Source organism: Taurulus bubalis (genome assembly GCF_910589615.1).
Source record: "Taurulus bubalis genome assembly, chromosome: 3".
NCBI lineage: Eukaryota > Metazoa > Chordata > Actinopteri > Perciformes > Cottidae > Taurulus > Taurulus bubalis.
In genome coordinates, this window is record NC_136591.1 from 33,973,704 (window position 1) to 33,999,733 (window position 26,030).

The 26,030-nt window shown below is 44.1% G+C and overlaps 1 protein-coding gene across 1 annotated transcript in view; it reads right to left on the reverse strand.

The window, feature by feature from the left end:
* bach2b (BTB and CNC homology 1, basic leucine zipper transcription factor 2b) overlaps nt 1-26,030 on the reverse strand; it is a gene marked incomplete at both ends in the record, with an annotated part of 67,083 nt that overhangs the window by 15,969 nt on the left and 25,084 nt on the right. Inside the window, one exon of the mRNA XM_079215911.1 lies at nt 9,939-10,193. Within this exon, the coding sequence (XP_079072037.1) occupies nt 9,939-10,193 (255 nt within the window). The remainder of the gene's footprint in view (nt 1-9,938; nt 10,194-26,030) is intronic.

Here is a 26,030-nt window from a genome sequence, read left to right on the forward strand (position 1 = left end):
ACCAACCGTATCAGTCATTGTTAAGAGGAAGCTGCTGACTCCATATCTGTGAGGGGGGATGGTGTGTACGTGCGTATACCAGGGTAAGTGGGTGGGTGGGAGTGTGTGTCTGACTGTGAGGGATTGTTGGGGGAATGGGAGGGGAGAGGCTTTGAGTGGACTATCCGCTCTAGTGATGAGCGCAGCACATCCACTACACTACCGCTGCAGCACTGCTCAGGAACGCGCGCGCACACGCACATGCACACACATACACACACACACACACACACTTCTGTACTTGCAAGACTGAATCCATTGGATCTGAATCTTGTGCTCCTTTTTCACTGTATATTATATTATATGCTGATAAACTGTGCTTGCCCTTTAGGATGCTGACTGATCTTCCATCTTCCAAGTCAATTCTAGTTTAATGATCTCGATGACATTAATAAACCCTAATATTTGTATTTATTTGTATTTATGCAAGAGACACCCCAGACATTCATTATCAGACCTTATTCTCTCTGACTGGACAAAGCTGTTTCAGAGTCACAGAAGATATGACAGAACTGTTTTTGCAGGCCGAGTAGAGCTCCTCATTGTGAATAAGTCTCAGTGCATTCACACATAAACTGAGAGCTGTCCACTCGTGATGGGATCACCCAAGACGTTGATGCCAGGTGTAAACAGGGCCGTCGACACACTTGATGAGCAGACTGCACAAACAGAACACACCTTCATAGTGCCATTTAAAAAAACTAACCAAAAGGTACTCCTAGTGAAAACCTATTACCTTGCTTCATTGCTCGAGGAGCCATAAAAAACACAGACATATTTGTAAAAAAAAATAATATATATACAACTTTGTAATATTTACGAATGAATGAATACTAAGTCTATATTTCCAGTGCAAAAATATTTAAACATTGACTTTAAAACTGCTAGCAGCATCAACATGTCTGGGTGTTACGTGATTGGTTGTCCGAACCGTCATTCCAACAGCAGACGGACAGAATCACAATAGTTTCAGAGCAACAGGTGTTTCAGTTTAAAGAGTGACCGCGTTAACTGTGATCTTCTGTGTGTTTTTCAGCCAAATGCATCCGTGGTTGCTCGTAGTAACTTTACTAAATGCTTGGCGTATAGAAAAAAAAAAACACTAATGAGTGTGTATTCGAAATTCATTGACACCTACATATTCCATTAGTGTATTCAACAGCTGCCGTCACTACGAGCGACCACGACCGCGTTCGGCCGAGAGTCACCAGTTAACGCGCCACGCTTTAAAACGAAACACGGTAGGATGTAAATGTATTGACGACCACTGCACCGGCCAAAAATGCTCATGGTTGCGGCGCCCATTTTAAAACTGTGGGTATTTGATGTTCTGTACATCACCAAAGATAATGTTTTATAATACGTGATTTGTGTGTTGGGGATTGACATAGAAATGAATATCTATTATATTCGCATATACAGCACACACGGGAAGGACAAAACGCAATCCTTCGAACAGCCTGTCGGAGTGTACGCTATAAAAAAAATGCCAGTGGCCTCTCTGTACACCCACCCACTCACCCACACACACACACTTAATTGCCTTGGATCTGGCCATGCCGACTGCAACGGTGAGGCAGTGGCGGCTTAAATAAGGCTGGCCGGCTGCATCCAGGGCCGCTGATAAACAGCAAAGCTGCAGGAGGAAAAGTGCTGAGCGTACCAGGGATCTATTTTCAGCCAGTATCAGCAGCTGCTGCCTGCGGGAGCGCATCTTTATGTGTGCCCTGCACCATATGTGATTACTCCACTGTTACAGCCGGCACAGAGGCCTAATGAAGGAAAGCGTAAAGTGAGCGACACAGGGCGAGAGGGAGGTTTAGTTGGACGGGGGAGGGGGAGGATGGCCGGAGAACAGATCGAAATGAGAGGGGCAGGGGAGACAAAGTCTCAGCAGAGGAAGCTGTCGAAGGAGAAGGAAGAGGATGAGACAGTGTTTCCTGGTCGTTTGGGTTAGGGCGTTTGAAGCCTTTCAGCTGATAGCGGCACTTAGCATACTAGTTAGGACAAGGATACAAATTCATCAACATGACATATTGGGCCCGTTTAGGCCGACACTGCCCCTAGTCTGCGTCTGGAGTGGGCAGACGATACCATTACAGGGCAGGAAATTACAGGCAGAGGCTCATCACAGAACCCGGACTATTGCCATGACTTTTTCAGGAAGCCTGCCAAAACATCCTTTCATAAACAGGCCGAGCAACAGCACACCGCCCTCCCCTGTCCTCCTCAAATCACTCTCGCTCGACCCTCACCCAGCCAGCGCTTCTCTCTCTTACATCGGCCTTTCGCCTCCGCGGAGGAGAGGGGCTAATTCATGCAAATGCTCCCCAGCGAATTCCTGCATGTCATGCATGCTAATGAGGACATGGCATGGCATGACAATGTAGCGCTGAGGGGAAAACACTCAATCTCCAACGGAGGGAGCGGCCGGCGCTTTAACATCCGATCTGCTAACCTGACATCAACCTCTGTGTTCACAGACGAGACAATGAGCAGGCCGAGTCGCGGCACTGACGGGGGACGAAACGGGCGCAGTGGCCTGTGTGCGCTGTCGTGACGCCATTGTGGGTTAAGCTGTCCTGCTGCAGAAGACGACAGGTAATGTGTGGGGACAAAGGGCCTGCTGCAGAGCAGAAAAGCTCCCGGGCCAGAGGAAAGCCTTTTTGTAAAGACAGATGTGGCAGACATACAGTAACTTTCTAAAATATCACAGCTTCTATCTGTCCTTGCATTAGAAATTATATTGAGAAACACATGACATACAGTCAGGTGTAATCTGATGTGACGAGCTACCTGCAGCACATCAGAAATGTACTGTAAGTAAGTGGAGTGTCTTTTTACGCAAACCCGTCCGCCAGGAAAAATGTTGGCAATGAATGTTTCTGCAAACCACGGGATAGGTTGAATGTCATCGTTTCTGATTTAAAAGTACGCGTAGTAAGTACTCGTATCACAATGCGTAACACAATGCCACGTGGTTAAGGTTGTGAAACAATTGGTTAGGTTTAGGCAACAAAACGTCAAAGTTCAATCAAATAAATAAATTCAAAAGAAATCTGACAACAATATGACATGAACATATTATTGACACAGATTGTATGTAAAATGTCTCAACTCAACTGATTGTAACTTCTCAACCTGATCCTAAAATACTGGATAGAACAAGTCAAAACACATTACATGCAGCCTGTAAACACTGTGTAATTATAGTCTTGCAGATCTGTCAGCAATAACACATCGTGATACAGTTTATTTTGATATTGGCCTGCTGTTAAATGAGTGAGGCATCGGCGTTACCAGTGAAAAGAGCTACTTGGCACGGTGAACACATTTTCACAGAGACGTTGAGAGATTTGGAAACGTAAGGAAAGTGTCACCCTCAGTGACAGCAGAAGCTCAGACGCTCCCGGTGCTGAGCTGCGGGTGAGTAAACCTCCCCCTCACAGTGGATTAAATCAAATGGTGTATGTCCTAATCCTCTCCCAGTGCAGCTTACTGTACAGGCCAGACACTGAGGAGGACATGACCCCACCTCTACCCCCGTTTTAAGACACCAGTGTTTGGGCTGTTTGCTGTTGAATTTACCCAAACACAATAACACTAACAATACTCTCTGCTCCAGTGTCCAGCATTTGCTTCGTCCACCATGCCTTGTGTGGTGGCGGGTTTTTCAGGCCCAGACTAATGGAAGTCTGTGTGTTCCTTTCATTAAGGGTGATGTTAGCTGCTCTTTGTGTTTAACCTCCAAACGCCGGGTTTGGAGGTTAAATACAGCAGGCTGTCGTCCCGGCAGGCTGGCTGCTCAAGGTGCTCATGGACCCAGCGGCCTCTCGCGCTCAAACAAAGACCCGCCACCTTCTCTGTCAGCTTACCACACGAGATGTGTCCTTGCGTTGACAGAGAAAGCGAGACCCCCCCGCTGGACCGAGGGGGTTGGGTATTAGTGCCGGTGCTACCGCCGCAGCATATCGCTCCTCTCGCCACCACCTCCTCTTCATCTTCCACCGCCCAACCCCCTCCTCCGATTTTCAGGAAGGCAGAGCTCTGTGCCTGGTTCCCGGCTATCACCATCTGTCTAATAGGCTGTATTTCTGAGATAGTATCCTGGCAAGGCCCTCTGTGTAGGGGCCAGTCTGTGTGAGGCCCCCTCAGATAAGCCGGCATTGGGCAGGTCGAGCCGCGATCAACTGATTGACCTGAGGCGATGGATGGATGTCACTCGTCAACCCTACTAAACCACCACAAGGGTATTACATTTGACGGTCTCTGGTCTATGTCAAGCTCTTCCTCTATCTCTGTTCAGACAGCTGTTTTAGTTACCTCACAAGCAGAGGAGCCTGAAGTCTAATAAATCCTCACACCCAAACAACACACTAGGTCTTTGGTCAGTGGCTTCCATAGTCAGTGTTTTCTCACCTGCCACCTCTATGGCTCAGGTCTGGTTATCTGTAGGTGGCTAGATCTACTGGGTTCAGGTAATGACAATATCATGGTCATTGTTAAAAGAAACCAATGCAACCAGTGCTGTACACTTCAGTCTCCAATTGTCGGTTGTCTCCAATACTTTGGCCCAAACCAATGAATCTTAACAACCACTGGCTGGATTGCCTTCGATCCATAATGATATTACCAGGTCTACGGGTAGTTTAGCATGGAAGTCCATGGTGACCAGTGGATGGTTTAGCTGGGAAAAGTCCATTTTGGTAATTCTGGAACTTTTTCTTGAGTAACGTCACCACTGTCACTTTTCCAAACGAGATATGTCGCAATCCAGACGGCAACCTCCGGTTCCGGATTACCTTTAACCTGCATTGTGTCTAATGGCCACCAGGGGGCGACTCCTCTGGTTGCAGGATGAGAATATGAGCCCCTTTCTCTCTAGAGTCCTTATCTCAATCACTAGTTTCAAGTCTTCTTCCATACTGCATGATGTTCATTGAGTAAATGATGGTCCCATTTAGAATACACCGACGTCCATGTTTTCAAGTCAATTGTATCACTTTGGTCACCTAAAAATGTCTTATTCAGCATTCAGTTGAACCACCCTCTGGTGTCACTTCTGGTTCCAAAAAACAAGATGACGCCGGCCACGGTGACTAAATCCACTTCTAATCAACACTCTATGGTCATAATCTAATTGAGTACATTAATGCAGTCGAAGGGGTCATTTAATATCCTACATTAAACCTTACCCTTCTCTCTGTTAGCCTAACCCATCTTTTTCTTGGAAATCTGCCCTGGTTTTTAATCCTTGCACCAGTCTGCTCAGACCCCAACCGTCTCGGCTTGGATGAATAACCCCAGCTGTGTTTGCCAAACACATCCCACTCTGTTATGTATTCTGTTCCTCTCATCTTTCTCCTCTACTGACACTTCATGGTTTTGGGGGCAACTTATTGCAGAATGAGGGTCCACATGACGCGCGTTACCTTGAGGGTCATATCTCTCCCTATCCCTATTCCCTCATCGCTGGAAGTGTGGAGAGCCATCGAAGATCTCTCAGCCATATACCCCCTTACCGCCATCCCCATTGCTGCCAAGGCTACTTTTAGGTAATCCATTAAAAAAACAATCTCTTTAGTATTCCATCCAACATTTTTCGAATTGTGTGGTGTAAAGAACACAAGCAGCACTTCAGACTTTTACTCTTGTTCAAATAAATCACAGCAAATCCTTTGCGACACACTGCAGGTGGATACACTGAACTCGGATTTGTGTGTGTGTTTTCTTTCGAGATGAAAAATGTGCAGCGTTCCCTGGCTCATGACTAAGGAAAGAACTGACAAACAGGAGGTGGTTTGAGGTCTGTGAACCCGCTCTGCTGAATCACAGGGCTGCTTTCTCCTGATTTTTATTTTTTCTCTCCCCAGAATAAAACTTACGAGAGAGCAGAAATGGTAGCATTGATTATCCGCCACATTCTGGAGACCTCTACGTTCCCCACAGTGGTCTGGAATCAATCATTTACAGTCATTCAGAACCAAACTGAATGTCAGACATAGCAGTAGCCAGTCCTTGGAATGAAGATAATTATTTGCTAATGTAATTACTACAACAAATTAGATTTCTGCTACAATTTATGAGAGCATCATCAGATTGTCAGCATCAGCCTCTTGTACGGGCGAACAAAGGCAACATGCCGCGCTAATAACTAGCTGACAGGCAGCAGTCTGCTGTGATCATGGCAGTGAGGATTGAGTCACAGCTTTAATTACGATCCAACTATATGGAGGTCATCTGTGTTTGTCACAGCGATGGATGCTCCTCTCCAGTGGAGGGCCCTCTTTAGAAAAAAAAAATCTTCTCCCCGGCTCACATTTGTGGCACGCTGATGCTTATGAATCCCCCTTTGTTCTGACGCTCACAAGAAACATGATGTGGAGAAACACTGTGTGTGTCTGTCTGTGTGTGTAGCCTCCGTCGTCCAACATGGACACCGTGGCTCTTCTGTTCCTTCCCCCTGCCGGCCAGCCGGCTGGCTTGGACGACAGCAGCGCTGAGATAAAGCAGGATTGTTTTGTTCCCATGATGTGATGGCCAACAAAGCCCCTTGATGAAACGGGCTGCCCCTCCGCAAGCCCACAATCACATTAGATATAGATGATGTCACTCACCAGCGCTCGCCCCGGCTATTCCGGAGGGCGGCGGGGACCATGAGAGAGGAGCGATGTAGGTTGTGGGGGAGGTGGTCTTTGTTTCGCATTTCATCTACACCAACCTCCTTCTTTCTCCCCCAGTGAGGAGCCGATGTTTATTTTTTACACATAGGTGGCAGTCGTCGGTGTAGCTGATGAAGGAATACTCTCCGTGACCAGAGCCACAGCTGAAGGCTGCTACTCTGAGCCGACCTCCCCCATCATCCTCAGAGGGAAAGACGGCACTCAGACACGAGACGGGGATGCGTCATCCTGCTTCAGTCACTGACCGCAAAATCAGAGGGTGACAGGCACCTTAAACAAACGTGACAGGCCTCGTCAACGAAGTGACTTTCCTGGGTCTAGCCAGTCAGATGCCAACTGCTGAGGGCAGAATAAGGCTTTTTGAAGGGAAATTCCACCTTAAAAAGATGAATACTGTAAAAAAAAAAAAGAGAGCCATTGGCAAAGTTACTTCAGTTTCTAAGCCATTTTGTTATTTTTGTACTTAAGTATTCTCATGACTTTCCACTTTGTACATTTACTACATTTATTTGACAGCTGTATTGTACTTACAAGTCACTTTACATCCACAATATGGATGGCTTTAAGTGATTGGCTACAAGCAAAATCATACAAATAGTATTATTTTCCCAGATCTGGCCACAAAAAGGATAAAATGCAGGTATCGTTAAGCTGGGGGAAGTTGCGATACTACTACTTGGGTCATTTCGGTCAATACCTTATTGAGTACCGAGACACTGAACAACATAATGAAAACATCTGTCTACACAGTTTATGGTCCCATTAGCTGGGGGTCGCTGACTATGATGTAGTTACCTCAAGTGTTCATTGTGACAGAATAAAGCAGATTTATTCATCATGTGTTGTTTTGCCACTTTAGAGAAAATGATGAAAACAAATACATGAAATGTTGTCAAATTGAACAGGGATGGACAAAGGGAAGACAGCTAAGTTAAAACCTCAAATGGAGAAACTCTCTCTCTCTCTCTCTCTCTCTGGCACATTACAAGATGTTACTTTCCACACACACACACACCCACATTCTCACACCTGAAACACACAGCTCATGCATTATTCATGCATACAGTGAGTGAATGAAAAGAGATGCTGCTTTGAGCATCCAGGAGCCATTTCCCTGCAGTCCCTTCTTTGAGTTAAGGAGGGGGAAGGAAAAAAAAAGGGGAAAAAAGGCCCCATATGCTCATTTCACATAAGACGACAATGTGACGCTGACTCCTTTTTCAAATAGCGTAGCGACAAAGTCGTTTGACAGGCGTTACTTTATTAACGCGCGCCGGCCCCAGCGAGGAGCCACAACTCAAATGCGGGATGTGCCCCAGTTTTCACAGCACACACATGTATGTGCGCCTGTGTGAGCGTGGCTGTGAGACATCAATACGCTTTCATCGTGTGTGCCGTGAAAGAGCTCTGAAGGGGGATCGGTTGAAAGTGACAGTGTGAGAGCTGAGGTGATCAAGAGTGAGGAGTGTTGCTAAACCTGATGAGCGCTGAGCCCGAGGTGGCGTTAATCTCGCCCCGAAAACGCTGCCTCCTGCACCGACGACGGCGGCGGAGGCAGCTGACAGGTGCTAATTGGTAATCGCAGCCTCATCGGCTCAATAATGCATCTTCTCACACCTTTTACCGTGCCTTTATACTCCAGCGAACAGCGCTTCAAATTAAAACACTGGTTTACCGCGATCCTCTCTCATCGCAGAAAAGGGCACTGCAAATAGAAAAGAGGCCGGAAATAACTCAACAGATATTCAAAATGTCAAGTGAAGAGTTGGGAAGGAATAATACATCAGGGGGGACTGAATCTATTCTTTACATAGAAAATAGTTTTCTGCTATGTTTTCTGCTCTGAATGTTGAATTAAGCACATTTAAGATGAGGTCTGTGGATAGTGTGTGGTACCAGTCAAATTAATTTATGGTAAAAATCTAAATCTTTCTAAATCCAAAGTAACCTTCTCAACCACTATTTGGTCTGAAGTGCCCAAAAGCCCCTGCCTAAACAAGAGTAATAAAAAACAAAGTCATAACTTAAGTAATTAACTGCAGCCAGCTAAGTAACAGACATATTTTAAGATAAGAAAATATAAGATAATCCTTTATTAGTCCTGCCGTGAGGAGATTTAACCCAAACCACAATCTTTTTCTATGCCTAAGCAAGTGCTTTTGTTTAAAACGCATAAAAGTAAAAAGAAGTTTGAAGCATAAGCCCACTATATTAATAACAGTTGGATAGTTGAGAATGCACTAACTGTGCCAACGTTAGCTGGAGCGTTGCCAAAAAAGTTGAGTGTGGGAACTTTGGTCAATCAGAAAGAGAAAAGGAATGAAAACAGAGGTGTGTTGCGCTTGTGTTTTTACAGCAAGCTGTTTCAATAAAAAGTGAAGGAAACAATCCAAACATAACAACACCCACATATTATGACACAAAATTCAGTTTGACGCTATTAATGATGATTAATAATTTTTGGGACAATTGAAAGGATACATATTGCTGTCAATTTGATTTTAAAGGTTTTGCCATCAACATAAATGGTAAAAATAGCAGTGGCCAGGATTGCTGTTGTATTGTTTGACAAAGTGTCTGCGTTGATTCATGTGGTTGGGCTTTACAAGACAGCTGTTAACGTGGCTCTGCACAAAAGCATCGGCCAAATGACTAAATAAAAATGAATAAAGCTCACAAGTATGTGTCATACTTCCATGGATCCCTTTGTTGAGCTTTATGCTACCAAACCAACCAGACAATTTTGAGTATTTATGTGATAAATATAGGGTCGCAGATACCAATAAACAAATTGGAATTGGAATAAGTACGTAAGTTAAGTTAGGTAAAGTAAGTTGACTTGACTTTTGCTTTCTGCACGAGACACAAACAGCTTCCTTTGTTTGTTGCAATCATCGCCCCCTCCTAATCCATACATCTATGAGGCTGATAACCACTGATTACACAAGTTCAAGCGAGTGGCAAAAGTAGCATTCTTAGCTAAGTTTTTTTCCGCTTCAGGTGGAGGTTGGATAGAGAGCCATAGTCCAGTGGTCACACATCACTGTGGGTGGCTATGGATGCTGGGGCGAGTGTGCGGAAAGCCGGGCAAGTATTGCTTATTGCTTTTTGTCCTGGTGTCACTGGGGGGAGTTTCAGGGTTGCATTGTCCCAAAGTCAATAGCTCTTCCCGCAAGAGAAAACCTGTCAGGGAAACGACGCGTTTGATGGACGTACCTCTTCCGGAAGGCTAACGACCAAGCCATTCTCCGCCTGGCCCACCAGCGCCTGGAGGAAGTACTCGCTACAGGCGGCCAGCACGGACCGGTGCCCGCGGAACTCCTTGCCCTCCACCAGGACAGTCACATCGCACAGGATATCCTGCTTCCGCTGGTCGTTGAGGCAGAGGAGGATATTGGTACAATGAACTGTCGACTCATACACATACATGGGGGCTTCAGGCTTCTCATCCACGGACATTCCGCTCACGCCCTGGAAATAGAAGCACAACAGAGGGGGGAGAGAAGGTCAGTTTTCAGCCGAGCCCAACAAGCGCATACCGCAAGGGCTGACATCAGCCTCCGGCGGCCTGCTGCAAGCCAGCCTCATGATTCAACACATGCAAGCCTGACTAACTGACGCTCTCCGCTTCACATGCTCACTGCCTCTTTAACATTCAAAAAGCAGGCAGAACCCGCACAGGACATCCATGCATGCAGTCCACACGCTGCACATTCAAATCGCGTGCACAAATGAGGGTAAGCGCATCATCAACAAATAAAATCGCACAATCTTTTTGAGAAAGCAATTACGTTTAAATTAAAGGTGGCGGAGTCGGCGCTTAAAAGCACTGTCTCTGTGCTTTTTTGGTTTTAGAGATCCACATGTGTTTGTAATGTAAGGAGGGCTCACTGTAAAGGTATGCTGAGCATCTTAGACACTCAGAAAGATAACATCAGCTTGAGGGGAATGGGAACAATAAGCATGGGGAGCAGCTGCTTCACAGGACGAGAGCCCAAAAGGCAGCACGGAGGTTGTTATGTGAAAACAATTAAAGAAATGCTGTGTAACATAGGCACTTTCAATAACTTCATCAGGTCAATGTATATGTATATCGATATAGCCAAAATGTATAACCAAAATATGTTAACACTGGCACTGTCAGTTTGGGTTTTTACATACAAATACCTTTGTTTAAATAAAAACTACGAGCCTCTCACTTTCCCTAACTTACTAACTTTCCCTCAATGCGTGTAGTTGATGTTTTCCAAAGCCGAGAAGTTACTAAAATAAAACACACAAGATTTCTGAGCATTTATTCCTCTGACCGCCACCGCGGACATATAGACCGCAGTCACCATATTATACATTACTTCCATATACGGTCATTGTTTAATCTCATGTTATTCCTTTGGGCGATGCTTATATTAAGATATTAAGATATGTTGTATACCACATACTTTGACCCGCAGCCAACAATATAGTAGGCGACGAGTTATATATTAGTGTTGCTGTATTGTAAATCAAGACCAGCAGCAGGCAGTAAATAAATCAATGCGCGTATGAAAAATGCCAATTTTGCAAATTAGCACAGGACATTCAAAAAGGTGGCAGATCCTGCTCTATGGGCTGGAAATGACCGATTGCTTCACAAACTAATGAAATCACATGTGACTGTCTGGAGGACCATTAACACAGACTCCGAGAAGCCCGGCTCTGCAGGAACACTGGCGAGCACGCGCCCCTGATCTTCCTGCAAAAAAACGTTTGACCCCCACTCGACCAGCGATGGCTGATGCACAGCTATGCTTCCTTCAGAGATCCCACCAGAAACACACACACACACACACACACACACACACACACACACACACACACACACACACACACACACACACACACACACACACACACACAACTTTATCAAAAGAGCCTTCACATGAGTTGAGCTACTCTGCTACATGTGGGCCTGCGGTCACAAGTTTCAGATGAACTCCACCACTCTGTCATCTGCTGCCACAGACTGAAGCTGCTCAGCCGACGCTCATTTTAATTCGCTGATCTGGACCCTGATAGGGTTTTTTTTGGGTGAGGATTCTACTCGACGAGAGTAGAATTTTGTGTGCTATTTCATCGAATGAAATATATATTATTTGCGAAAATGAATGTTTTGACACGGGGTGACTTTGTATTTTTGTCTTAGTTTCGCTCCAAATTAGATTTCAGAAAAGTTTCCACGTATTTTTTTGTTGTTGTCCTGCAAGCCATCCGACAAATGTAGAGGTCTCGAAAACGTGATTACACACAGAAAATGTCCTCTTTCATGGAATTGTTTTTATTAAATTTCTCCTTGCTATGATTTGAACGTTGTGCTGAACGTTTTCATGTCGTATAAATTGCTGCATTCGATTGACAGCTCATCGGGGCTTCTTATAAATAGAAATGGAATTTTTGTGAACTTTATGTGTTTTTTATGTCATTTAAAAATATATATATATATATAAATAAAGGGAAATTACATTACATTTATACTTCCCTTTAGCAATGAGTAAATAACCAAGATAAGCAAAGAAAGCTCTCATTGACTCACTTTGTATGAAAAATGCTTAGCAAGAGTTACTGAAAAAGAGGAAGCCGAGCTACATCCCTTAATAAAGGCACACACATTCAGCTGGTCATCTGAGAACCTGATCACTGGCAGTGACAGCTTTTCCTCTGAAGGCAATTAATTCAATTGACAATTGACTCTAAGCTAAGCGCCGCACCCCGCTGCTACTCTGTCAGACTGTCAGAGCTAGCGTGGAGCCCACACTGTCACTAACTGCACTCGCCTGAAAAATGGAATTCAGAGAGAAACAGACAGAGTGGTCTACAATATGTGTTTGAAGGACATATTCACAATAATTCAGCAATAATAAAAGATGAAGATAAAAGCTCAAGTCTATAGATCACAGTGTTAAAGTGAAACACCACATCACCTAATGTTAGTTCCACAGGTTTTTACGTAAAAACCTTCGTCTTTCCAACCTCTCCGGGTAACGAGTAATACCTTTACACAAAGTTTAACCACGACTAGCTCCAAATCCACAAAACCAGCCCGAAAATGAAGGAAATCAGGAAACAAAGAGCTGTGGGACCCCTGGTCAGAGGGAGCCGATGCTACACTATGATTGGACAGTCCGCGCTTGAAGGACAGCAGTTAGCGAAAGGTCTATACCCAAAAAAACAGATAGGAGTGGTGAATGAAATCATTGTCTGTGGGACTCTATGTACTACTACTCATGACACACCAGTACGGCGTTGTGCAAGTGTTTGCTACTCTCATTGCGTAAGTGCTGCTCTTTTTTCCCCCCCGGAAGCTGCACTTTGACCAGGATAGTTGTTGTACAATAACTGTAATATTAAACATAATGTAAAGGCAAGCCTGAGGTATATTCTGAGATATAGAATATAAACTGGTAGAAGCATTTACTGAACAACTTTTTGATGAATATAATCAAATGCAAGGTTTGAATGTGGAACAAACAGTGGGAAGTGTTTAAGTTGATGACGTAACTTGTCACCTTTTAAAACTTTCAAATGTCACGACCATATATATATATATATATATATATATATATATATATATATATATATATATATATATATATATATATATATATATATATATATATAGGCCAGTCATTGCAGGTGCAATATGCAAATGACTCAGTGACTGGTGACCTATTTCTGACCTCAGCTTTATGAAGAAATTGATTTTGGGGCGACAGTTGAGAGCATTTCCAGAACGACAGGCTTCTTTGACGAGATTAATCGCGAGCGGTGCTTTTGTCCAATCGGGTGCAAGAAGGGGTCAAGTTTGATGTCTCATCCACATCGGAGAGCACCTTTCAGTCGTCCGCTGTCTGCTGTGCAGCCGACAAGAATCGGCGCCTGACACAAGCAAATGTGCACTGAGCCTGGTCCCCACAGGGGGAAGTGAGAATTGTGGGCTGGCTTTTACGAGGCTACACCGAGCCACTGATTGCACCACGAGCAGGCCATTTGTAGATGCAGTTGTTTACCTGGGAAAAAGTTGGAGCAATGATTTGACTGGAGCGGTCCACTGCTACGGCAGACTAAGCCTGGTGCTGGAACAATGTCAGTCCAGGCTTTCTCTGTGGTTCTGGCTGGTCCGACTGTCGTATAGTTTGCTTATTTCCACCAAACATTTCTCCGTTGGCTTTCTATGATAATGACCCGTCTTCCAAGAATAATGTTTCCAGATGCGGTTGCGAGGTTTAGGGCAATCCAAACATGCTATTTCTACCCTGGAATGCACGTGGGCTTCACTTGGACTTTGGATGGGTTTGTTGCAGCGGCAGGAAAATGCAAGGATGACACAAATACAACACACACAGGCGTACAGTGCAAGCATATTCACACACACACACACACACACACACACACACACACACACACACACACACACACACACACACACATCCAGACGGACACATACCCAGACAAATGCACCACAAAATAGCAGGTTGTGGCAGAATTTTGATAAGTGCTGATGGATGCAAAATATTTCTTTTTTTGTTTAGTTTTTCGGCTTCCTGAGCCAGTTGTTGACAGCAGCTCTTTCTGCCCCACTACTACCGCCGCCGCCAACCTTCTCTGGGAGTTGCTCGCATTCCTGTGTAGATCAAAAGCACAGCGTGACGGTGATGAGTCAGCTCCAGCAGCGGCCGGAGCTGACTCCAGGGTTTACCGCTGGATGCTCCTGGAGCGCGCCCGCTGATCTGAGGGAGGCTGATGAAGACTAAAGAATAATGTTGCTGGAGACCCGTCACCTCTGCATTACTTATTAAAGCGATTATGTTTGTGGAGCTATGGATGTGTGCATAAGAGGGAGCTGAAGGTAGCCTCCTGTATTTAACAATGCCTTCATTACGGCCGAGGTTGCTGCTCGCATTGGGATCCGGTGAGCCAGTGCAGTGGATCTCAGTGAGGCGTGGACAACACTGTGGGCACAATCCGGACAATTTATTAAACGTGAGTATCCATCATCTTCACCTCCCACGCGAGAGTTCCTCTCCAGTGGAGGGCAAAGGGAAGAGAGGATGTATAACTGGGGCTGGAGCACAGTTGAGACCTGCTGTCTGAGTCCTGTCTGGTCACTGCTGATGGAAACACAGGCATCTTGGCTAAAATCATGCTATTCAAAACATTTGGATTCAAACGGACCAGTGGCGTGTTTTGTGAAGTAGTGAACATACGACTGGATGAATGAGACTTGATACAGCATGAGTTGGGCGAGAGTTTGTAAACAGTTGTTTTGATATAGTCGTTTAACCGCTTAACTCAATTCATCAAGACAAAACTTTTCTTATATAATTGAAGGTAAAACGGGGAGAGTCATTTATATACAATTGTGCATTTGGGGGGTGAAACATTCTCTTAAATACAGGGCTGGAAACCTGTTATGGTTAGCCTAGCTTAGCATAAAGAGTGGAGTCAGGGGGAAGCCGCCGAGCTAGCCTGGCTCTGTCCAAAGTAAAAAATATACGTACACCTATAAAGCTCATTGATTAACACGTTGGACCTCATTTGTTTAATCTGTACGTCTGTTAATCTGTAAAATTATAAATATGTGGTTCTAGGGGAAATTACATTCTTAGTCATTATGCTAAATTAGGCTAGTTGATGCCAGAAAACAAGTTGACTTTTAAAAAAAGCTAATTTACTATGCATTCTGTGTAAATTGAAGATTCTGGCAAACTAAATCTTTTTCCTAAAGCCCAAATGCTAAATCTTCCCACACAACAGTCCAAAATCCAAAGATATTAATTTCATAAATTGAATTGGAACAGCAGATTTGAGAAGCTGGAACAAGTCAATGTTTGGCATTTTTGCTTGATAAATCACTTCTATCATCTGAATTGTCATCAATTATTGTTATATTGATAGACGTGCAAGGATGGTTTCGGAATTTTTAATATTGCTCCAGGCTCACTGTCACAGTATTTCGCTTGCAACACAAACCACAAACTGTGGGCCATGTTTAATCTGCAGATCACAGGTGTCACTTATTATAACCATGGAAACACAGCTGAGATACCTTAGCGGTTAGTTCTAGTCTCTTTTTTTCATGCATAAATACATTAGAAGAGCTGAATTAAGACTACAAAGGGGAAACACATTCACACAGCCAATCAAGTGAGCGGAACAGGACAAACCGCAGGATGTTTGAGTCAGCTTTGGCCTGACTGTCATCTCACGCGGTCTTGGTTTGGGGAATTTGGGTGGGATGGGTGGGAGGGTGGGGTGGTAACGTCTGACTGTGTGTCATAATGTTCTGTTCTGTGATGTCTGTCCTCTCTCTCTTTCTCTCTCCCAGCAGGATAATGTGCAGGCTGTTTGTAAGGAAGAGTTCATGATGGAACGAAATGTATAAAGGAGCGAGGGCGGACGATGACAAGACTTCGGGAGCTGAACTGAGCCCCCGAGGGCAGCAGAGTCATGATTGACTCTGGACAGGATTCAGTCTCATGATTTGAAAAAAACATAATTTACCATTTCGGAAGCTTTGACACACTTCTGCACTTGCACCTATACAGCAAGACGATGGGCCAAATTGGCATTGCAATTTCTTTTCAGGTTGTTTATTTCCCCATCATTGCTTCATATATATATATATATATATATATATATATATATATATATATATATATATATATATATATATATATATATATATATTGCAACAGTTGATCTACAGTCTACAGTTTAACTGTGATGTGAGAGAAAACCCAAGAGCCAGCGAATCAGGGGACCTTGAGTAGGAATAGCTTTCTTAATGACTTGGGTCTTTTATAAATGCTTTCTATCAGTCACGATGATTGTACTCATCAAAGTCATTGTTGAGATGAGCCTGGTTGGTCAAAGAAGAAGCAGGATGTTGGACTACAGACCATGTGGGACGTCAACATACTCTTACTGTTCACATTTTTTCTCTCTCTTTCCAATTAGGTTTGATCAGATTTTCTCAGTATTTGTTTCTTGCCTCTTTGGAATTTCTTGTAGCAACGTCCGCATGTTCCCAGATCTCGGCGATAACTGTGATCCAATCGAAGCGGTAGTCAAGACAAAAATATGAACGGTGTTGTAATACTAGGGACTATCCTTTAATATAAAGTAGCAGCTGCTCCATTTCTGAGAAACGCTGTTGCGTAAATGATCACATTGCATTTTTTTGGCAAGCGGACGCATATTCTTTTCACTCTACTGTATATAATAACATATTGGGAGTGTTTTCTATCATTTCCGGACAGATGAAGTGCCTCAGACAGGGAGACAATGAATCAGTACGGAGCAGAACAAGGCCCACCGGCACATTCCCAAACACCAGCTGCAAGTGATGAGTTGTTGCAAATAACTGAAATCCAAGACAGGAGGTCTGATGTACAGCTTACTGCGGGACAATCATTTGAACATCTCTTGAGTTATTGGGATGATTTCGTCAAGCGGAACATCTACTCAGCCTGATCGTGACAAAACACAAACGCCCCCCGTGGCTGCTTGTAATAAACAAGGTTAGTCTCAACCGCTGATGCTACAGTCTAACAACATTATCCATGAGCCAGTACAGTCAGAGGCAGACTAATGTGAACACTGTGTGCAATTAAGGGGGGAGGACTCCTGCAAGGTGACTGAGAATACACTAAGGATGAACATGGTTTTAATTGGAATGATCAAATTATGCAACGGCAACGATTGCCCTTGGAGCAGTGCAAGGTGGCAAATGCCAACATGGTTGGTGATGGTGATGATGATGGGCAGGTAAATGGCAGCCTTAATCGTTTATTACCATGTTAAGTTCAAATGGAAATCACGTGCAGGTCCGCTTTTACGACGGAGTTTGCAAACGAAACAAATGCAAGCAGAAACCTTTTTCCGCCACAAATTTCATAACGTAATGTACTTTCTTTGAATGGAACATGCGGATGATATTTTTGGAGAGGTTTCATTTCCTTAAGTGAAACTATCTGCTTCCCTAAACCCTCAGATCAGTTTATGAGGCAACGTTGGTCGGAGTGATAGATAGCAGCGTTTTAAAATTCCATGTTTCTATGGAATTTGCGGTTTGCACAAAAGAGAGGAATACACAAGAAAAAAGGCCTTGAACTAGCCTGGCAAGCTAATAGCCACCTGTGGATGAAATAAAGTAGCTAGCTATTCTAATGCAGTGACAGTCACTTTTTTTGCATTTCTTTCCTGTTGCTGTGCTAACGTTAATGTTAAAGCATAGCTAGCTAACGTTAGCTAAAGTTAACAAACTCACAGGGTTAGTACACGTTTTTTTGCTGGTTAAACGTTACTATACCTAGTTTTATGAGTTACAGTTATATGAAGATATTACGGTTGTATTGTTTACCTTGGTGTCATTGGTGGAGGATGTGTGGCATGGACTTCATACAATGGACTTGATAGAATGTATCAATATATGCCCAGTAGGCTACTTTATTTAAAAAGAGACGACACTGCGCAGTATAACACAGTGGCATGTAAACAGTATTTATCGAAAAGGAGGCGGGATAAACACCTTTGACTTTCCACCTTAACACAGGTGACTTTCCACCGTGGGTCCCAGCACCTGAGGTGTGCCCAAACCTGGAGCTCTGCAATATTGTCATGATAGGTCGAGCTCCAAAAACACTACATTTCCCATAATGCAATCATCTTTTCTTTAACCCAGCCTGTCTGGTAAATACCGATGTCTTTCAAACTCAACCAGTTTCTATTGCAGGCTGTCAGGCTAAAATTGCACATTGACCTGCCGTAAAATGACTTATTATCAGTACATTCTAAATTCATGAGATTTTTGGTTTACAAGGTTGGAAGAACGTTTTAGTTTATATTTGTGCCAGTCTAGGCATACAGTACATCATGCATTTAATGCACCATAGATGGTCTCTAATATTTATCAAGAGCCTAGGTGGTGCTGCTAATCATACCCAGAATGGTGCTTCGCTGCAAGACGAACTGCAGAGATCATCAGAAACGTGTTGATGGGTCAATACAACGTCAATAGGGATAACACAGCCACAGGGATTGATTAAACTGGAATTGGTCTACCTGGACCATAATAGAGAATCTTAATGAGGATAAAGCTCCTCACCTTTATCAAATGTCTCCCTGGCTATTCTGATATTACACCCCCCTCTCTGTTGCTTTTATACCATTACTTCACACTCATTGTTTAAGACTCTGGTCCAAATAGTCAATATAATTCAAAGAAATTGAATCGTCCAGACTTGGTTGTTTAAACACTTTGCTACTTAAATTCTGATGAATGGTTTTCACTGTACAAATATTCTTTATCACTGTTATGTTGTAATTTCTTCGGTGACGCAACTCTTTGACCTTTGCGGCTCATGACACCGTTGCAAAACCCATTGAATACCAATAAATGAGCACTGTCATCAAGACTTAAAACAAGGCTGTCGGTGTTAGTTCCTGATAAACATTGTCTCATTACTCATCTGCAACTGTTGGTATTGCAGACAAAGAGTCTGCTGTTAAGGATCGATCGCCATGCTTCTAAGGTCATTCTCAGTACGAGGAAAGACGCCTTATGTGTCTCTGCATTGCAACAAGCAAACTATGACTGAGGAAATAACTGATTAAATACATACAAAATCTGAAATTCAAAAAAGAGAACAAATCTTGCCAAGGGGGAAGAATTTTTCCACGTGTTTTGGCAAACTTCAGTCTTCAACAAGTTTCTTCACACCTTGAAGTAAGAGCGTTATGTTAATCTTGATGTTTTGCAATCAAACAAGCAAAACTAATATCATCCCTGAAGTGATCTCCTGCGTTGAAGATTCTGAGACTAGATTGAAGGCAAGCATCTTTTTGGGGCTTTCCACTCAGAAAGGTCACTAGCATTCATGGCAGAGGCTCTTCACTCTCCTCACTGCTGATAAGGTAAACATCCCCTCAGAAGGTCACTGGGTTGCTGATATTGATCCTGAGATAACATATGCAAGACAGACACATCTGAGACACACGGCTGATGCTCAGCAGATTACATACTGAGGAATGTAGTCAGTCTAATGAGAGAGGTTTTCAATTATTTTACATCTGCAATTGAACCCAAAACAAAGGCAACCCCGTCTCCAACAAAAATGACATTCCCATCTGACAACTAAACTGCATTCTCAATGACGTTTTGAGGCATGATAGCAGTTGTAAACATGTGGTTAATGTTGTAAATTGAAACAAAACAAATTTGTTTGGTTAGGTTTCGTAAAATATCATGGCTTGGCTTGAAATAAGACTTCAACCCTACACAGATTCCTCAGACCAGATTAGAAACATAATAAATCCTAACTTAATTTAACATAACTTAATCAGGGAGAAAATACGTTTCCCTCAAATCACAATTGACAATGCAGTTCTGTGGAATGGGAATGTGATCTTAAGGAGACCAGGGTGTCTTGTGAAAAACACAGCCGAAGAAACATATTGCGTAAAAGTAAAAAGATCCCTCACACTTGATATCTGCAAGATGCGACAGGTAAAGTTTTTACAATGGGCTGTGTTCAAGAAAGTTCGAGGTAGAAGTCATCTCAGGCTACTTGTGGATCTATAAATGGATCCGGGGCTTCTTGCTCCGGATACACAGTAAATCAATACTGTCTCCCTGTGCTTCGATCCGGGGACTGAGCAAAGACACACAGCATCGATTCCTGAACAAAGAAAGCTCCGCCCGGACAAAGTATTCATCCAGAAGCTTCAACTGGACTCGAGAAATGTTCTTGATCGACTTCAAATTCTTAGTCCCTTCATGTAACGTCCATCGCAAAACCCAGTTCTAAAGGGGTCAGGTGACTGTGGTTGTGGTTTGTCTGAGCCCTCCCCCCTGGGTGCCGCCGAGCTGCGGACCATCGTGCGGTGAACCCCGCTGCTGACACTAATAAATCGTTTTTTCTGAGAGCGAGTATCCATCCGTACGCACAAACCTGCGTCTATCCGCAATCGGCCTAATTACCACCAGAGCTACTTCATCTCCCAGCGATGGAAAGGTCCCGGCAGTGACCTCAACCACGTGAATCAATTCTCAAACCACTGCAGAGATTTACCTTTTAAAAGAAACAATTAGCGAGGCGCACAAGCGGCAATGGAAACCGCCGAAGACAGCAGGATTACGTGCTAAGAAACGGGTTATCGGAGAAGACCAACATCTGCACTAAAAATGCGTTGAGGCTTATGTCTTTGACATGAGAGAAGAAAAAAAAGCTTGAGTGGAGCATCTTAGAGCGTTTCAATCCCTGTGATCAACAGAAAGACGAGCAAAGTGCAGGATGTGGAAACAGGTGGTTAGCGCTCCAAACCAGGTGTTAGAGGACAACTTTTTCAGACTCGTCTTCTAAAACTTGCCGTCATGGTGGCGTCTGCATCTGTCACGACAACACTCAAGAAGCTATTAATAGATGTACTCTGCTGACTAAGACTAAGACGAACACCAAAGAGCCAAATCAATTTTCCTTAAAGCAGATGCCATCGAGGTATTAGTTGCATGACTAAAATGCTATGAAATCGGTTTCACTAAGGCAACCCATTGGATCAAACCAGACTTGACTTTAAGATCTCAAGGATCACCTTTTCCATTGATTCAAAGTCACAGAAATAAAACAACAATTGAACTGTCATTACGCTGGCATTACCTCAAAAAGGCATCAGCCCAGATCCAGTCATCTTGTTATTCCAGTCTTTGCTCTGACAACTTTCTAATGTCTCTCACCGTGTGTTACCGACAGCATCTGAGCCTATCGGTGTCTGTGGGTGGTGAGTATGACTGAGCAAGTGAGGTATGTGCGAGTGTGCGTTTGTGATAGTTGTGTATGTGCTTGTGTGATGGCATGCCAGAGTATTTTTGGGCCCTGCCTGCTCAAATGCAGCTTGCATGAATCATGACTTCCCACATAGTAGGTCAGTGAGCGGGGTGAGTCATATTGCTGTCTTATATGGTAACGCGGTGCACATGTGATAGAAACACTGGGGTTATCTATAGACTGGGCTCGCTGTCTCAAACGTCTGAAGCAGAGCTGCTGCGTCTCCAGCTCCGTCTTGGCCGTCAGATAGTGTCAGGGCTCATTTGTCTTTGATATATTGGGATTTTGATTTCAGTTATGAACAGCCTGCCCAACATTTTGGTGTGACTCCACTTTGGTTTTCATTTGACCCAACGTCACACAGGGTCGAAGGGCACTGGAATGCCTCTCGCAATCTCGCTAAGGTTCTAAATACAACATTGAGAGCAGTTACGTAGCTTCACAGAAGTATTTGCAATGTAAAGATATAGTAGAATAATGTTTACCCGAGCAGAGAATGCTCCTGAATCCTTAAGTGACCCCCCCCTCCAGGTTAACACGGCTGGTGGCGGCACTGCTGGCATTGCTAGCCACTGCTATTTTGGCTCAGCCACCTCCATGTTTGCTTGTGACATCTGTGTGAAGGCAATCCTGACCCAGACTCTGAATGCCCTATATAGCGAATTTTAAAAAGGAAGACAACAGTGATTCGGAACAAAATTACCTGGGTCCACCCGTAACCCTCCCACCAATTTTCACGACAATCTGACGAGCAGTTTTTCCATAATCTTGCTGACAAACAGACAAACACAGAAAACTGAAAACATGACCTCCTAGGCGGAGATAAATATAGACTTTGCCAGATTCTAGAAAAGAGTAGCAGATGCTTATTGCGTTTCCTGTTTATATTCGCATCGACACTGACAAGGTACACCTGCACACACACAACAATGCAATCGTCTAAACCTCTTCCTGTGTGATTGGCTGAATCAACAAGGAAACAAGCGTGGTGTTTGCAGACACCTCAGTCAGCAAGTACGGAAAAGCGCCTCACGGAGGAGGAGAAAACGGCCAGAAACCATCACTGACAGGAGGGAAAGTGGCCTTTGAGGGATTCGGATTAGGATATGTGGCGTGTTTTCCAGCAGCAGCCAAGGAAGGAGCAGATCTTGCGCTAATTAGGCCAATGATTGGCAGGCCAAGAGGCTGCAAGCATGAGGTGGCCCGAGACTGGATTATGTGCTGCATTATTAATGGAGCCCGGGTGGAAAAAAAAGGCGGATGGAGCGCAGAGCGGCGGGCAGGGTTTGAGGTGGAAGCCTTTTATTCCAAACAATAAATTCAGCGCGTGCAAGGAAGTTGAAAATCAGCCGTCGACTGTAGCAAAAAAGCTCACGCTCAGAGGAGTCATGGAAAAAAGGCAAGTGGAAAGTCTCCCCACAGGAAAGAGTTGACACAGAGGCGTCGCCCACGTAAAAAAAAACCTTCAAACGCCACGTCTGTACGCATGCATGTGTGTGTGTGGGTGTGTGTTTGTGTGCAGAAGCAAGTGTGTGTGTGTGTGTGTGTGTGCGCGTGTGTGTACGTGTGTGTGGGCTGCAGGGTACAACGGTGTTGATAAGGCAAAGAAAAGCAAGTTTTTTCTTTCTCACATTGCTCACATTCTTTTTTCTCACATTGCTCACATTCTTTTTCATTTTAAAGAATACATGCAAGAGCTCTTGTTGTTGCAGAAAGATGCAGAAATGTGCAAAACCGGCGCAATGGTATGAAATATCCCGCTGAGATCAAAAGGACTGCAAAGCCGGGCGGTGAGGAAGATGAAAGACAACATCCACCGATGTGACTGATTGTAATGCACCGTTGGGCGAGCACCAAGAGACATGCAACGTCTGAGAATTCCGGGGCTTGGAAGCTGGACGCCATGCTGGCACCGCTTCACGTCAAATTCTCCCTTGTTTATTTTGCCGTTGTCTTGTTCTGTTCTTCTTCTAGCTGCCGTTAGAGACGGCCACGTCAGTGGTTTCTTTCTTTCAGTGATTCACAAACAAGAGCCTTGAACAGTTCTTGTCAAACAAAAAAAAGAAATGTGACAAAGAAAATTGGAAATCTGAGGAACACGTGGCACTCAGCGTATGAGGCCAGCTGGTTCGCATTCCCAAGTCGTCACATACGGACGCTTGGTGCTCAGGACCCTCGGGTATAGCCCAGCGCCTCAAACAATGGCGCTCCGCTGCGGTCGCAGTAAACATGTGGCTACCGTCGTCACCAAGCAAAAACACTTGCTTAGGTTTTAAGGCAATCAAAGCACTTTGTTTGGTTGAAGAAGAAAGATCGAGGTTTGGGTTAAATTTGCTGTTTGAAAAGGGAAAGTGAAACTTTGCGAACACAAAAAGACAAAACAACACGTTGCTGGTTTCACGCGCGACACGGACAGCCGTATCCTCGGTGAAAGTCCTGTGTTTGTTTGTCCCATCCATCACAGTAGACACAGAGTGTGTATGACACACAGCCCACAACAGGACTCTGACAGAACCCAATTAGGCTGAACCAGCCCAACTCCTTTCCCAGGTCAGGTCATGACCTGTACCTGACAGTCCCTCTTCTTATTGCTTCAGGAACAGTAGAGTAGAGTCTTTTGGTGTGGCCTACTCTGAGGTAAACAGAACAGTCAGATCACGTGAAAAAAACCTATTTGTCACTCAGGCGGTGCATGTCCAGGGATGCAGGACAGCCGTTGCTGTCAGTGTGACGGGCACACGCATGTTCCAACGCTCAAAGTCGAGCTTGGTGCTCACTCACATTACCCGGCCAGGGAATAGCCATACCGGGTTAGATGACCCACTGGCAGCAGCAGCCACACTGAAGGAGCTAATTTAGGAAGTGATGTGAGGGTGAAAATATATGCCCCCCCACACACACACACACACACACACACACTCACACTCACAGGGGCAGGGGGGCCAGGCCAGTTGGTGTACTACAGAGACAGGTGTACCTACACATACATATTGCACCATCATGCCTTTAGGTAACAAGAGCTCTGACATGCCGCCCTTCTCTCTCTCTCTCTCTCTCTCTCTCTCTGTGATTAACACTCTGTCCAAACATGAAAAGAATCATGTCGTCGTGACGACAGTTATTACGCAATTTTTTTTAGGCTATCAGCCTAATCGAAGTTCAGGGACAGTATCATTCAGTAGCTGTGTTTCCAAGTCAATTTTAGGATTTTCAAATATATATATATATATTTTTTTTTAAAGAGACATTTACATTGAACTGGCTTTGGAGCGTATAAACTCTGCGACAGTGTATTTTGGTCAGAGGGTGGTGCTAAAGGCTACGCATTGGCTGCAATCGGCCAGTAAACAGAGTAGAAGAAGAAGTAGAGGTTGCAAACCAGAAACCCCAACAAGTCACATCGGCTGCCGAACCGTCTATGGGAGAACAATGGGAGAGACGTATTTGGGAAGTTTGAATTGTTCTTTCATGTCAGCTTGTGCTGGCCGTGTTTCACATTGTCCAAAGACAATATGAATATGCATCCACGAAGATGCCGACAGCTGCAACATCTGATCAGTCATGTGATCAGGCGTTTTACATATCCCATTTAGCGCATCAACTCTTTTTCAACAAAGGGAAAAAACGGCTTTAGTTTGTATTTTTTTGCATATTGATGAAGTTTTATCAACTTCTGCATTTCCATATTACTTGTGTGCATCAAATCATGTGAAGGTAAAATGCAAAATGGTCATACTGTCTGCAAGACTTTCACTATCAACTGATATCCTTTGTTTTGGTTTTCAAAAGCCTTTAGGCTTCTCAAAGCACCTGCTTCCAGAAAGGATGATAACGGTGAGTATTTTTTTTTTTACTTTTACTTTTATTATTTATTACGAGGCTAAACTATGCACTGCCATCCACTCTCACCTCGGCCTTACAAAGCCTCTGCTGCATTGGAATGTTACACGTTTTGGATTGGGGGAAAAAAAAGAAGTTGCCAAACACATGTTGCCATTCTTCAAAGTAAGATAGGGAAAAGAGAATCACTTTGGATATCGTGTCGCTGCCGAAACTTGGGTATCAAACAGCCAGCTTGAAAGAATAAGCCGCCCTAATAATGATAGAATCACAACGTAGGCGAAAACGACCTCAGGAGCTGCTTCTACTAGTCTCTGTGTCATCCGTAATCTCAGTGGTTTCTGTATAACCGCTGTGCTCATTTCGCAGCGTCTGGTGAAGAATCCCGGCCGCCTGAAAATATGTGCAAGAGTCTGCAGATTTCATGCAAAGCAATCGTTAGTCAGCTGATTTCAGTTGATTCCAAAGAAAGCTAAAGGAAATAAATAACAATCACAAAATCCAACAGTGTGTTTTTTGAAACGTGCGCTCTCCCGACAGCCATGATTCATAAAATACACATGTGACATTCATCTACTGTATATATATGGCATCACGGGGTCAGCCG